The 16679-nt window shown below is 31.6% G+C and overlaps 1 protein-coding gene across 2 annotated transcripts; it reads right to left on the bottom strand.

Annotated features, from left to right (window-relative positions):
- Nucleotides 1-194: 194 nt before the first annotated feature.
- On the bottom strand, nucleotides 195-16640 carry apooa (apolipoprotein O, a). Of its 2 annotated transcripts, XM_039661477.2 has the most exons (10): nucleotides 16556-16640; nucleotides 15112-15213; nucleotides 13599-13718; nucleotides 12059-12091; nucleotides 6610-6664; nucleotides 6439-6534; nucleotides 4934-5025; nucleotides 2528-2614; nucleotides 2333-2374; nucleotides 195-393 (listed from the first exon to the last, which is right to left on the bottom strand). In XM_039661477.2, the coding sequence occupies exons 1-9, from the start codon at nucleotides 16562-16564 to the stop codon at nucleotides 2333-2335; spliced, it is 636 nt and encodes a 211-aa protein (XP_039517411.1). In that variant the 5' UTR covers nucleotides 16565-16640; the 3' UTR covers nucleotides 195-393. The 2 variants fall into 2 exon arrangements, with proteins under 2 accessions (XP_039517411.1, XP_039517412.1); XM_039661478.2 differs by lacking the exon at nucleotides 12059-12091.
- Nucleotides 16641-16679: the final 39 nt, after the last annotated feature.

Genomic DNA, 16679 nt, shown 5'->3' with positions numbered 1-16679 from the left:
TGGGAAACGGGTGTTATAATCAAGACGAAACCAGTTTAGAGGTTGTTTTGTTGCTTCCATTTGCAGTTTCATTTTCATGTTTGCGTGGAAAGAGGAAGTTCAGAGTGTTCCGACTCAAACAACATGCTAACCCCAAACATGTTTCCTCTTGAACTATAGATGTATACACTTGTCATAAATCACATCACACTCTGTGTGTGTATATATATAATTTATTTAGGTACACCAGTGCATTTAACACAATCCCAGTAGTTAAAAACGTTCCAGACAGACCACTAACACCTCTCAGATGAAAGAGGAAGTGGCTAGTGCAAAAGTATGTCATAAAAGTGAGCGAACGACGGAGATCTCATCTCTGCTTTACCACAACAAACCTGAGAGTTGATTATGTACCTATAAACACACACAGCAAGGGAAAGTCATGTGAATAACAAAACACACGTAGCCCTTAAACCGTATTCACTTTATAGCCCTTAATCCAGTAATTATGGACAAATGTGGGCACAGAGGACTTTTTATTTATTATAAATGTTATATCACTGTCTTCGATAAAGTTTTGTCTGTCCATTTATGGTGTTTTATTTTATTTTGGGGGTATTTTTTGAATTTATTTACTTCGAAAAGTACCATATTTTCTATGTAAATTATGCTTATTTTTATGTTTTATTTTTAATTTTTTTTTAACTACATTAAAATATCATTCCAATCAGTTCTTAGAGCTAAAACCTAAAGATGAAGTGACTTTGCTGTCATTTTAGACTGCTCTAAATGATGGTTTTTCCCATTCATTTCTATGGATGCCCATTTTTGACCCAAATACAAGATTAAGGAGTTTTTTTCACCCACTTAACATTGTAGAATTAAGTCCAAAAAAAAAATTGTGTGTTCAGGAGGCAAACTTAGGAAAAGTAGCCAAGTCTTGTACCGCTCAGATCAAGGGAAGTATTTTTAAAAAATAAATCAAAACTATTTTCCCCACATTTGTCCAGAATACGGTATTAGGGTTAAAGATGCCTGAATGTCATTACATTAGAGAGCAAAATATTAGCATTTATTTTCAATAAAACAGTTAAAGGGATAGTTCACCCAAAATAAAACTTTTTGAAGAATGTTGGTAATCAAACAGTTGACTTCAATAGTGTTATTTTTCCTACTATTGAGAACTAATCTCCTCTAAAACAGCTTTTGTAAAGACACTCATAAAGGTTTGGGGGTGAGTAAATGACAACGTTTTCATTTTTGGGTGGACTATCCCTTTAAAGCAAAACATTTAAAGAGGACAAAGAATGTATTGTGTTAGTATGTGATTGGATGATGTTGTTAATGTGATTCTCTACACCTGTGTAAACTGATTTCAAACATTCACTAAAAATCACGGAAGTGCAAAAGTGGCCAGAAGCCGTTTTAGCTTTTATTCATTTCCAGGATATGAATTCTTGATACCAACAATTCAATTCTTGATATGAACAATTACATTTTTTGAAATCAATCAACAATTTAATTGTTCACATCAACAATTGTATTTTCACTAGTGAAATGTCACCATTGGCTGCCATTCAAAACCAATTGTTGATATCAATAATTGATTTCTTACTAGTTAAAATTCCAATTTCACATATCAGAAATACAATTATTACTAGTAAAAACCTTTATTTTTGATATCAATAATTCAATTGTTACTAGTTGAAATGTCTATTCTTGATATCCACTATTGAATTGCTACTATTAACAATGTTCATTTTTCATATCAATAATTCAATTTTTACTAGTGACAATGTTAATTTCTGATATCATGAATGTGATTGTTACTAGTAAGAAAGCCATTCATTTTAGATATCTGAAATAATATTGATATCAGAAATACATTTTCAGATATCAAAAATGACAATTTTTACTAGTAACAATTTAATTGTTGATATCAAGAATAAACATTTCAACTAGTAACAATGTAATTATTGATATCAAAAATGATATTTCTACTAGCAAAATCAACAATTGATTTTGAATGGCAGCCTATGGTGACATTTCACTAGTGAAAATACAATTACAGATATCAGCAATTAAATTGTTGAAATCAAAAAATGTAATTGTACATATCAAGAATTCATATCCTGGAAATGAATAAAAGCTAAAACGGCTTGCCATAGTGGATTTTAGTGGTGGACACTCACTTAATAAGGTAATCTGGCAATTTTATTACCATTTAACATGTTTTATGTGTCAAGAATTCTCAACGCAATATGGAAAAGGGCTTGATGTGACTTCATAAATGTTGTCGAATAAATTCTGTGCAGCTGTGTTGTGTTTCCACGCTGTTTATAATGTTTTGTACCTAAGCTTTGGTCTCCCCGCTGGAAGTCTTTTCCGCTTGATCCTATTAAAAGACAAAGCAAAGTGAAAGCTCAGTGTCACAATATCTGCAGCTCACACACACTGTACAACGTTCCTCTAGAAATGCCAAGTCACTTCCATTCCCAGGGAATGCATGAACTAATTAAAACGCGTAAAAAGGAATAGACAAACTCGCCTTCTTTGACGCCGGTGTGTTTCTGATCAGCTTCTCCACAGAAACATAAACCTGAAGCGCCAGGTCGTATACGGAGTCTCCTGTGCTCTGTGTCGTGGGAAGATTAGAAACAATCACTTCAGTGTAAAGAGTCATTCACACACGTCACTTTCAGTAGATGTATTGTGTGTGTTTAAACTGCTGAATGCCCTGATGTTATTGGAGGATTATACAACTGGTCATAGCTTTCGGGAAACTGGTCTTAATGTGATGCATTGCTGGGAAAAATAGTGCAGTAGTCAATGTTTGTACTAAGACAAGAACGGTATTGTTCAATATGTATAACTTTGATTAAAAAGTTAAATGTAGACTACTGTATTTTATTTGTATCTATCTATCTATCTATCTATCTATCTATCTATCTATCTATCTATCTATCTATCTATCTATCTATCTATCTATCTATCTATCTATCTATATTAGGGCTGTCAAATGATTAATCGTATTCAAAATAAAAGTTTGTGTTTACATAATATATGTGGGTGCACTGTGTATAATTATTTTATATATATATATAAATACAGACACATGCTTGTATATATTTAAGAAATATTTCCATGCATATACTGTATATAGATTTATATATAATTTATATTATATATATATATATATATATTTAATATATAAATATTTATTTTTCTTAAATATACATGCATGTGTGTGCATTTATATATATATATATATATATATATATACATACAAAATACTTATACACAGTGCACCCACAAAACACAAAATTTTATTTTGAATGCGATTAATCGCGATTTGACAGCCCTAATATATATCTATATCTATCTATATACATCCATATCTATATATATATCTAGTATATATATATATATATATATATATATATATATATTAGGGCTGTGCAAAAATTAATTGCGATTAATCGCATCCAAAATAAAAGTCTGTGTTTACATAAAATATTTGTGTGTGCTGTATATAATTATTTTGTATATATAAATACACACACATGCATGTATGTATTTAATAAAATGTGTTATTCATATATAAAATATTTATATAATATAGATTATGTATTTATATATATATACAGAATTTAAGCGCAAATAATTCTTAAATATATACATGCATGCATAGGTATTTATATATACAAAATAATTATATACAGCACACACAAATATATTATGTAAACACAGACTTTTATTTTGGATGCGATTAATCGCAATTAATTTTTGCACAGCCCTAATATATATATATATATATATATATATATATATAAGACAAAGACATGTTAACTCAAAGTAACAGTGTCAACAAGTAAGTCTGTGTATTTCATTCACTTTTAAAAGTGACTTTTGAATGACATTTGTCTTGTTTTCCAGCACATCTAAACCTTAAAATCAATATGCTTTTACTAGAGAATCAAAATAACACATTGCGTCTTGTTTTCTGGAAAATTATAGTCTAACAAAATATAGTTTTTGCTTAAAACGGAGGGAAAAAAACAGCCAATGGGGTCCAGAAAAATTCCCTCCCCCCTTTCGATTAAGTGTATTTTTCTGACCACATATAGAAAAATACCTCACACAGACCTATATAAAGCAAAAACTCACTTGATACATTTTTCAGAAAAATAAAATATCTGATGTAAATTTGTCTTGATTTCAGAATGTTTAGGTACTGGAAAACAAGTCAAAATTGCTAAGTAAGATTTTCGCCGTTGTTGCACAGAATGACAGATCTCAAATTACTCGCAAAAATGGTGCTAGTCCAAATATTAGGCCACGTTTGAATGGCCATCAATGAAGAAAGTGCAATGCATTTTGGGGCCGGATGGTGTAGTAGTGTAGCAAACTGGTGTATGCAATAACCGTACGTGGTGACCTGAGGGTCATCGGGGTGAAATCGGCCTATTTTGGGCTGTTTAATGTTTTTAACCAGTGACCCCGCTGGCTGTTCAGGACGTATCTATCAGCATATCTGACAGGACGAGGACACGCAGCGCCGAAACTGCCCTTTAGAGAGCTTCTAATATAATATGAAAGCGCTGGCTCGTGCCATGATGTGTGTTGACAGGGATTCAGCAGGTCGTGTGTGACGGCGAGAGATAGCGAGAGAGGTTCACACCACTTTCCACTGCGAAGACCATGTTAGTGACTATCAAAACACACAAGCGGCTGATAATAACCGCAGTGTTGATGCACATCCCAGCGTGAGCTTCAGCCTGTGTCCTTGGGAGTTGTTAGGAATGTGTTTCAGCTGCTGTTTTGGTGGAAAGTTACGGATCGTAACCTCGCCTCACCCTTTTCCTCCTCTTGATTTGAGGTCCCACATGATAACATCTCACGACCCTACAGCCAATAAAAATAGACGGCACACGGGAACTGGAGACGCGCCTACCTTTGCGATGGTCACTGCCTCTTGTGGATAATACATGGAAGCTCCCACAGCCATTAGACCAGTAGGGTAGACCAGTCTCTTCAGTCTCGAGCCTTCCAGTGCAAAAGTCAGATTTTATTCACTTATTTTCAAAAGAAACGAATAGGACAGATTAAATGTGTAGGATTAGAAAACAAATAATTCTGAAAGCAAAATGCATCACAAATATGAAGCAGCTCAACATTTATAATAACCAGAAATGCTTCTTAAAGGATTAGTTCACTTTTGAAAAAACTTTTGCTGATAATTTCCTCACCCCCATGTCATCCAAGATGTCCATGTCTTTCTTTCTTCAGTCGAAAAGAAATTCAGGTTTTTGATGAAAACATTCCAGGATTTTTCTCCATATAATGGACTTCAATGGGAACCAAACGGTTCAAGGTCCAAAAGATAGTGTTAATAACAGTTTCAAATGCAGCTTCAAATGTCTTTAAACGACACCAGACGATGAATAAGGGTCTTATCATGCGAAACGATCTGATATTTCAAAACTTATTCCAAAAATGTAACTTTTCTAAGGGCAAATGCTAGCCTTTGCTATATTCTCTGAGGGGCGTTTGTAACGTCACGTAATACGTAATTACGTTCAAAAGGTCACGGGCGACGTAGCCGGAAATACAGAATCAAAATCGTCCGACATCGTTGTTTTTCCTTTTAATTCCTTTTTTTGTAAACGGTGTTTGTTGCACGTTCAACCTATGCGTTCAACTTGTAAACACTGACTCTGTACTTTCGGCTACGTCGCCCGTGACCTTTTGAACGTAATTACGTAATACGTGACGTTGCAAACGCGCCTCACAGAATAGAGCAAGGCTAGCATTTGTCCTTAGAAAAGTTACATTTTTGGAATAAGTTTTGAAATAACCGATCGTTTCGCATGATAAGACCCTTATTCATCGTCTGATATCGTTTAAAGACATTTGAAGCTGCATCTGAAACTGTTATTAACACTATCTTTTGGACCTTGAACCATCCGGTTCCCATTGAAGTCCATTATATGGAGAAAAATCCTGGAATGTTTTCATCAAAAACCTAAATTTCTTTTCGACTGAAGAAAGAAAGACATGGACATCTCGGATGACATGGGGGTGAGTAAATTATCAGCAAAAGTTTTTTCAAAAGTGAACTACTCCTTTAAGCAGCAAATCCTCATATTATCATGATTTCTGGATCATGTGAGTGAAAATCACAGGAATGCATTATATTTTTAAATGCATCCAAATAACAAACAGGTATGAGTGAGTTGTAATAATATTTCACAATTTCTAATGTATTTTTTTGATCAAATAAACGCAGAAGAGACTTCTTTTAAAAACATTATAAATTTTCCCGACGCTAAACTTATGAAAGAATGTTGTATATTTGAAATCTCAGTGGATGCAAGATGACAAATAGACGTTTTAGGTCAGTTCAGGTTTTGGTGTCTTTAATGAAAAGCAGAAATGCATCAGTAAAAGTTTCACTACCTCTTCCAAGGAAAAGGCCCAGGATCCCGGCGAAGCCGATGATTCCGGCTCTGGGGTAAAACTCCGGCGGAGGGTTCTTCAAGTAGGCATAACTGTCTGGAAAGATTCACTTAACTGATGCAAGTTCATTGAAAAAGTTATTTGTGTTCATGTAGGAAAGCGTTTGCTTACTCTGCCCAAACCGTACAGTGCCGTCAACCTTGGGTTTCACCGTCCCGTAGACGCCCTGAGAGCCAACGCAAAAACAGAATGCTACTCTTTACACTGTTACACAATCCAAAAATCATTTTACTTTATTAGAATCACTGTGAAATGCAATGCCACACCGTGAGAAAATATCTAGCCTGACTGTAGATCACGAGAAAAGCATGACCGCTTTCACTTTCATTGAAAACAAAGCAGCAAGTATATTTTTTCCAAAGCAAGTAAGATGAATGGTTGATTTAAACCCTTTATATATAGTATTTCCAATGCATTAATTATGCCTTGTAATGCATGCATTATAAGTCATATTTAATGCATTAAAAATAATGAAGTTATAATGCATTATAAAATACTTATCAATTCATTGCTACACCTTTAGAAAGTATTAATATGCATGACAGACAACTAATTTCAGGTGTGACAAGGAATCTGCAAATATTCGAATGCATTGCAATTATCTATGAAAGGAAATAATGCATTATAACGTACATTATGATAACCTTTATAATGCACTATATATATAAAGGCTTTCAAATATGACATAATGACAGTCCAAAAGGTTTATTACTGTACTTTATGTTTTAAATTATGCTAAATGCTCCTGCTGGGCAGATCTTTATCAGAAGCCATAAACCCATAATGCATAACCGAGAGTCTATATCTTATCAGATAGTCTGTGCTCTAAGAGAATATAGATGTATAAACATGCACACTTGAGCTAACCCAGGACAACTATTAAATGCTAATTATTAATTAAACAAAATGGAAAATAATGACAGAACGCTTTGGAGATTTCCTTAGAATTTATATGTGGGCAAATGTTATTGTTCACATATATTAGTTAAATGAAATAAAGCTGAAAAAAATAAAGTTTAAAATTAGAATAAGAAATTTTGAAACACTACAATTACTAAAAATAAAACGATTAAATAAATAAAGCTAAATATGAGTAATTAAAGTGAAATTATTCATAATTCAAATAAACTAAAAGGAAATTAGGTTGAATATTAATGAATTAAAAAAAATGAATGAATACTATAATACTATGTCATACTAAAATAACACTGAATTGTGTGCTTGTTTATGAAATATTGTCGAAATTGAATTGTTTTAAGCAAATAATATGAATGTAACACCTTCAGACATATTCTAATGTGTGATTTAATGTGGCTTTACCAAATGGGATTGCAAAAACAATGACTGTTTTCAAACAGGTCCTGCTGTGCACAATTGGTCAGACAAAGAGAGAGTCACACATTGGGTACGGCGAGGTCAACATGCTGACATGTTCAATTAAATTCAGCAAAATCTCACTTATTTAAAGCGTTCTGCTTTCAGAACGTGAGTCAGTGTGTTTAATGCCATTTCTGAAGCATCATGTGACACTGAAGATGGCTGCTTTGATCACAGGAATACATATTATGGTTTCTTTTTACTGTATATTTAATGAAATGCAGCTTTGGTGAGCATAATATACTTCTTTCAAAAGCATTATAAAAATTCTGCAGACTTTTGAATAGTAGTTTGTCATTATCTATCTAAATAGTTTTGATTTTAAACCTGTGTATTTGCAGGTTACCGGACAAACTGTGCAGAATAGAGGGCGAGACTGGCAGCGAGTCAAACGCTTTATCAGCTGCTGTAAAGTGCAGTGTCTGCAGTTCTCTGACTGACATGATGGATTTCATCATCATGATATATTTTACACTTTGTGATGTTAGTGGACATTCTTTATTCACACACTGTCCAGCTGTAAAAGCAGAGGATGTCCTTTCTGAATGTCCTGCACTGTCAGAGGCCTGTTGCTTTGATACAATCTGTATTGTGAAAAGCGCTATATAAATATATATAGCTTTATATATCTAGCTTTGATAGTTTTATATATATAGCTTTTGATATAGCTTTGATACAATCTGTATTGTGAAAAGTGCTATATAAATATATATAGCTTTATATATCTAGCTTTGATGGTTTTATATATATAGCTTTTGATATAGCTTTGATAATATATATAGCTTTGATACAATCTGTATTGTGAAAAGCACTATATAAATATATATAGCTTTATATAGCTTTAGATATAGCTTTGATAATATATATAGCTTTGATACAATCTGTATTGTGAAAAGCGCTATATAAATATATATGGCTTTATATATCTAGCTTTGATAGTTTTATATATATAGCTTTTGATATAGCTTTGATAAAATATATAGCTTTGATACAATCTGTATTGTGAAAAGTGCTATATATATATATATATATATATATAGATTTTTATATATCTAGCTTGATGGTTTTATATATATAGCTTTGATAATATATATAGCTTTGATACAATCTGTATTGTGAAAAGTGCTATATATATATATATATATATATATATAGCTTTATATATCTAGCTTGATGGTTTTATATATATATAGCTTTGATAATATATATAGCTTTGATACAATCTGTATTGTGAAAAGCGCTATATAAATATATATATTTATATATATATAGTTTTATATATATAGCTTTAGATATAGCTTTGATATTATATAAAGCTTTGATACAATCTGTATTGTGAAAAGCGCTATATAAATATATATATTTATATATATATAGTTTTATATATATAGCTTTGATAGTTTTATATATATAGCTTTTGATATAGCTTTGATAATATATATATAGCTTTGATACAATCTGTATTGTGAAAAGCACTATATAAATATATATAGCTTTATATATAGCTTTAGATATAGCTTCGATAATATATATAGCTTTGATACAATCTATATTGTGAAAAGCGCTATATAAATATATATGGCTTTATATATCTAGCTTTGATAGTTTTATATATTTAGCTTTTGATATAGCTTTGATAAAATATATAGCTTTGATACAATCTGTATTGTGAAAAGTGCTATATAAATATATATAGCTTTATATATCTAGCTTTGATGGTTTTATATATATAGCTTTTGATATAGCTTTGATAATATATATAGCTTTGATACAATCTGTATTGTGAAAAGCACTATATAAATATATATAGCTTTATATAGCTTTAGATATAGCTTTGATAATATATATAGCTTTGATACAATCTGTATTGTGAAAAGCGCTATATAAATATATATGGCTTTATATATCTAGCTTTGATAGTTTTATATATATAGCTTTTGATATAGCTTTGATAAAATATATAGCTTTGATACAATCTGTATTGTGAAAAGTGCTATATATATATATATATATATATATATATATAGATTTTTATATATCTAGCTTGATGGTTTTATATATATAGCTTTGATAATATATATAGCTTTGATACAATCTGTATTGTGAAAAGTGCTATATATATATATATATATATATATAGCTTTATATATCTAGCTTGATGGTTTTATATATATATACCTTTGATAATATATATAGCTTTGATACAATCTGTATTGTGAAAAGCGCTATATAAATATATATATTTATATATATATAGTTTTATATATATAGCTTTAGATATAGCTTTGATATTATATAAAGCTTTGATACAATCTGTATTGTGAAAAGCGCTATATAAATATATATATTTATATATATATAGTTTTATATATATAGCTTTGATAGTTTTATATATATAGCTTTTGATATAGCTTTGATAATATATATATAGCTTTGATACAATCTGTATTGTGAAAAGCACTATATAAATATATATAGCTTTATATATAGCTTTAGATATAGCTTCGATAATATATATAGCTTTGATACAATCTATATTGTGAAAAGCGCTATATAAATATATATGGCTTTATATATCTAGCTTTGATAGTTTTATATATTTAGCTTTTGATATAGCTTTGATAAAATATATAGCTTTGATACAATCTGTATTGTGAAAAGTGCTATATAAATATATACAGTATATATATATATATATATATATATATATATATATAGCTTTATTTATATATCTAGCTTTGATGGTTTTATATATATAGCTTTGATAATATATATAGCTTTGATACAATCTGTATTGTGAAAAGCGCTATATAAATATATATATTTATATATATATTTATATATATAGTTTTATATATATAGCTTTTGATATAGCTTTGATAATATATATAGCTTTGATACAATCTGTATTGTGAAAAGCACTATATAAATATATATAGTTTTATATATATAGCTTTAGATATAGCTTTGATAATATATATAGCTTTGATACAATCTGTATTGTGAAAAGCGCTATATAAATATATTTATATACCATTGTGCTTTGAGGAGGATTCGGTTCAGAACTACAAATACGAGTAAAAGTGTTTAAAAACTACAAACATGGCAGATGTGATGGTTAAGTTAAGTAGAAGGGGTTTGACCGACTAATAATCAACATTTAACCTGATAAAACTATTTATTTAATATTATCCGTGTTATATTTCACCTTCAACATGAACTTTTATGAAAGTACGTTTCTTCATTTAATTATTGTTTTTTAAAGACCCGTGACTGGCATATCAAAGTGCTACTTCTTTTGTCCAATACAGGAGGAAATGAAATGAAATGTCTAACGGTGAGAATATGATTGGCAGGACATAACTATACGACAGGGCATTTATTTTATGACGTGATGGTGATAACTCTTCTGCTACACACTCAAAAGTATTTACTTTTTCTTTATAACAAGAGTACATGATTTTAAGGCGTAGTGTAAGTAGGCGAATTGGGATGCATGGATTCACTTGTCTGTTAAGCGAAATATTATGAAAAACATTATGAATTTAAACGCATTTAAGTTTGACTTTGTGAAGGAACTATATAAATGCATGACTATCAACTGAATTGAAATAATAGGTTCATAAAGAGCTCAAGACTAGACATGCGCTTAATCAGCCTAAAATCTTCATATAATAAAGTTTGTACTTGTATATCACTAGTCGATAGATTAAAATGGCATGATTTATGCTGAAAAGGTAAATTAGAAAATGTTGTAAATGCATGATTTAGGATTATCCCGAGGCGAAACACCGACTGGAACGAGGCTTTGTCTGAACAAGTGCAAAAGCGAGAGGGTTTAAAAACAGCCGTTGTTGATGCAATTGACTTTGATACTTTCTTTCATCTATAAAGACAAATGTAGGTATGCAAAAACACAATGGCTAATGTTTGGAAATGAATTGAAGTTTACAACACTTAATACTGCCAACTATTTCTAATAATAAAGAAGTCAACATATGAAGTGGTCAAAACAGGTATTCTTCAAAACTCATGAATAACTTTGATGATGAAAGGGTTAATGTTGACTACTGTATTATTAGAAATGGTGGCGACACGCTTTATTTTTGTCACATAACCAAGTTATAAAGCTATTGGGACACAGGCAGATCTGCGAGCGGCGTGTGCAAGGGCTCATGGGTACCTGGACTGTGTGTTTGGCCGAGCTGGCCGTTTGCTGGACGCGGATCAGACCACCAGAAACCAGGAAAATCACAACCGCAATGAAGAGGAACCAAATGAGTATAAATCATCGTGTAAAGACAGAGCTGAATTCTTTAATTTATCTCTTAACATTCAGAAACTAGTGAAACATTTTTATGTAAACATCTGAGACATGATGTAGATTAGCAGAGAAAATAATCTGAACTGTCTATATCTGTTCGTAAAAACAAATAATTCTCTGATGAACATTACTGGTTATATGATCTTGTGTATGCTATGCATTACTGTACACATGATTTTTGCTTGTTTTTACAAACAGAGGGATTATTATTATTATTATTCTCTGTAGTAATGGACAAAAGGTCACAGATGCAGTCCATGGAGCTCAACCTTTGACCCGAGACATTCCTTCGAGGTCTGTTTTCTGTAAAATCACAATTGACTTCTGAAGAAGAAACGTACAAAAAAGTGTTTTTTCTATGTCTAAGAAATTAAAAGTTTTTAAATGCACAGAAATATTATAGAATGCAGCTCTAATTCACAATTCAGACACCAAAAATAAAACCAAAAAGTGAATTTCGAGTGTTTAGAAATGTCAAATCAATTAGGCAAGACAGAATTATTAGTCAATTAGATTTTATGTATTTCTTTTTCTACTGATATAATTATCTAGTATGAGTGCAATAGATTATTTTAGTTGAGTTAAACACGTTTGAATCTCATTTCATCAAACAATCAAAAGCAGGAAGAGAAAAATACTAGGGCTGTCAAATGATTAATGGCGATTAATCACATCCAAAATAAAAGTTTGTGTTTACTTAATATATGTGGGTGCACTGTGTGTATAATTATTTTGTGTATATATATATAAAAACACACACACATGCGTGTATATTTAAGAAAAAAAATATTATTTATATATAAAATATTTATATTTATATATAATATAAATTATATATAAATCTATATACATGAAAATATTTCTTAAATATATACAAGCATGTGTGTGTATTTATATATATATATAAAATAATTATACACACAGTGCACCCACATATATTATGTAAACACAAACTTTTATTTTGTATGCGATTAATCACCATTAAAAAATACAGCATCCAGACTTAGGATTCAGATGAATAATAATATTACCAATAATTTTGTGCATTGTGACATTACATTTTTTTTATTGGAAAAAAAAATATTTCATCCCCAAATAAAAAACGAAATAATATTATTTCTGATCAGGACTTGATTTTGTAAGATATCCTGGCTGGTGTGAGTGTTGTACATGCATATAAAGCGTTTCTGGTGTTGTAGATATTTATTAGGAACATATTCTGTCATGAAATGAAGAGATGGAGCGATAGAAAAGCCATGCAGAGCAGATTAGCCAACATGCTGCAATGAGTCTACGCCGCTGAGTCCAATCCAGAAACACACAACGTGTTGGCCAGGACAGAAGATCAACACTCTGCGGTTGTAGAGCTAGGACCGAGTGTGTGTGTGTGTGTGTGTACCTGGCACCAGGTGACGTAAGGTTCTGCCATTTTTCTCAGTGTGGAAACACCCTCTTCCACCGGTCCGATCTCCGGCTCCACATGCTGGATCTTCTGCGCCGTCGTGGTGTAGAGAGACAGCTAAAACAGCAATGAGTGTGTGTTACAATCACCATCATTTCCTTAAAGGAGTAGTTCACTTTTAAAAAACTTTTGCTGATAATTTACTCACCCCCATGTCATCCAAGATTTCCACGTCTTTCTTTCGTCAGTCGAAAAGAAATGAAGGTTCTTGATGAAAACATTCCAGGATTTTCTGCATATAATGGACTTCAATGGGGTCCAAACGGTTCAAGGTCCAAAAGAGAGTTTCAGTGCAGCTTCAAAGAGCTTTAAACGACACCAGACGATGAATATGGGTCTTATCTAGCAAAACGAGCGGCCATTTCAAAAACAAATAAAAAAGTTTAAGTTTTATAAGCACAAATGCTCGCCTTTCTCTGTTCTGTGATTCTCCTGTTCGAACTCGTTCATCAAAATTAACAAATCTTTTTTCGATTCATGACTCAAAGGGTCCTAGATAAGACCCTTATTCATCACCTGGTGTCGTTTAAAGCCTTTTGAAGCTGCACTGAAACTCTCATTTGGACCTTGAACCGTTTGGACCCCATTGAAGTCCATTATATGGAGAAAATCCTGGAATGTTTTCATCAAAAACCTTAATTTCTTTTCGACTGAAGAAAGAAAGACATGGACATCTTGGATGACATGGGGGTGAGCAAATGAAAGTTTTTTTTAAAAAGTGAACTACTCCTTTAACATTAAACTGAACATCTGGGTCAAATCTCACCCCAAAGTCAAAGGAAAAACAATGAAATTAACTAACTCTTTTATTTTTTTGACGATTTGTTGCATTTTGACAATATTTTAATGACAAGTAAGCACATTTTCTCTCATTACCTTAATGCATCATTTTACTCTTGATTGTTAATTTTTTAACTGGTTTATTGAATTTTTCTTATAAACAGGGTTTAATAAAAAAAAAAATAGACAAAAACTTATAATAAATACACAAAGCCTTGACAGCACTTCAAAGAAAGTACCAAATAACTTCATTTAGTCACTATGATGTTCAAATATCTCTTATTTTCTTGAAAATGCAAACATTTTGTTTTCATTATGCTTATGTAAAAAAAGGGTCAGATTTCACCCTAAAGTCCAAGGGAAAAATATAAAATTATATTTTGCATAGAAAAAAATGCATTGAAGAAATATAAATTCCCCCCAAATTCCCATTTCCGTAATACATCCTGACTTCTTATTATAAAAAAATTTTCCACTTATTTTCATTACTGTAGTAAAAACTCTTTTTTTTTTTATCAGCACGAATTAAATGCAGTACAACAAATTCTATGATGTTCAAATATTTGATCTTAATGGTCACAAAAACACAATTCTAGTTTCCTTTTCTATATGTAAAAAACATTATTTGTTATGTTAAGTTTAGGGTTAAAATATGACCCTATAAAAGTACCTCATCTACACTCAAAGTTGTGCTGGGTTTGTCATCGGCGGCGGCCAGAACAGAAGCGGAGATCAATCCCAGAGTTCCTGAGACTCCTGCAACTCCTCCAACCTATCAGGGCAAAACACGGAGCGTGAATGAACTTCCTGATCCATATAAACCCCCATGTTCCTGATCCATATAAACCCAACGGCTTCTTTATCTACAGACAGCCAGGTTGTACTCTCTGTCAACACATGCAAAATGTTTCTTGTTTAAGCAGGAATAACATACAGACACATATTTACAAAAAACACAGTTGTTTTGAGGACATTCAAGGTCCCTGAAGTGTCTGAAACTGCATAACTCTCTCTGCCGTCTCTTGATTTTCACTTTTTCACTGGACTGATGTTTACTTCATTTTCCCTTCGCAAACACGATTAATATGAGAAATTAATACCATTGCAATTGATAAATGTTAAGTATGAAATTAAAAGGATAGTTCACCCAAAAATGCTAATTTCCTCACCCTCAAGTTTTTCCAAATATGTCCATTTCTTTCTTCTGCTGAACACAAAAGAAGATATTTTGAAGAAGGTTGATGGACCCCATTGACTTCCATAGTAGGAAAAAAAAATACTATGGAAGAAAATGGGGTCCATAACTGTTTGGTGTCCAACATTGTTCAAAATATCTTCTCATAGACACTCAATACAGGTTTGGAACAACTTGAGAAAATAATAACCATTTAGACCAAGGAACTATTCCTTTAATTTTTAATAATCCTCCAGAATATTTCAGAATGTTATTTCATGTTACTTTGATGATGGTTATAATGTGTACAGCTAAAAAAAAAAAAATCAGAATTCATTTATTTTAATTTTACGGGGTGTAATATGACAAAAGCTCAGCTTTTCACAGGGTATGATGACTTTCTACTAGCACTGTACACAAGTTTTTAATTTCTTTTATGAATTAACGGTGTTTTATTACCATCTAGTGTCCAATTTCACGGGCTGATACATTTGGATAAAATCGGCTATAAAATATAAGATCTATAAAGTGTTATAATCTTTAATGTCATCTCATATTTTCAGTATAAACAGTGGAAATAAAACCAAAAGAGAGTTGAACTTTTACTACCGGACCGGTATGTGATCTAACACTAAGCGAAATAAGAGTTTTTATGCAATAAACACACTCTACAGAATCACATCATCCTAAAATACTAGACACAATAATATATTTATTTAAACAAGTAAAATAGTTCATTTTGTTTTGCTGTGTCCTTGTATCATGTCCTCAAATGCTTCTTTAAAGCTAAAAAAATCAAATGATCATCTTTATAATGAACTGAACTGAGCTGAACTCATAGTACATGTGAGTTTAAGAGTGAATAGCGCACGGTTGTACGCATTATGAGTGTATAAGTCACGAACACACACTGAAGGATCGGCTGAAGTTTATTTCTCACCTTGTACATGTTCCCGTCTTCTTCTTCTTCTTCTGCTGCTCCATTCAGCGGCCGCGATCAGACTCTCGCGCACAGCGCCGCCTGCAGTTCATAGTGTATAACTACACTCACAGCTTCACCTCAA

This window comes from Pimephales promelas, chromosome 4 (genome assembly GCF_988280905.1).
Source record: "Pimephales promelas chromosome 4, fPimPro1.hap1.1, whole genome shotgun sequence".
In the NCBI taxonomy this organism is placed as follows: Eukaryota; Metazoa; Chordata; class Actinopteri; order Cypriniformes; family Leuciscidae; genus Pimephales; species Pimephales promelas.
The sequence above is the reverse complement of the archived record's forward strand: the minus strand, read 5'-3'. Positions and strand labels throughout refer to the sequence as shown.

What these genes read in the sequence shown, in the direction of transcription:
- apooa (XM_039661477.2), bottom strand. An exon ending in CAACTTTGAGTGTAGATGAG is followed by an intron (nt 13,719 to 15,111) that starts GTACTTTTATAG and finishes TTGCTGTTTTAG; the next exon opens with CTGTCTCTCTACACCACGAC. An exon ending in AGGCAGTGACCATCGCAAAG is followed by an intron (nt 2,615 to 4,933) that starts GTAGGCGCGTCT and finishes CCCACGACACAG; the next exon opens with AGCACAGGAGACTCCGTATA.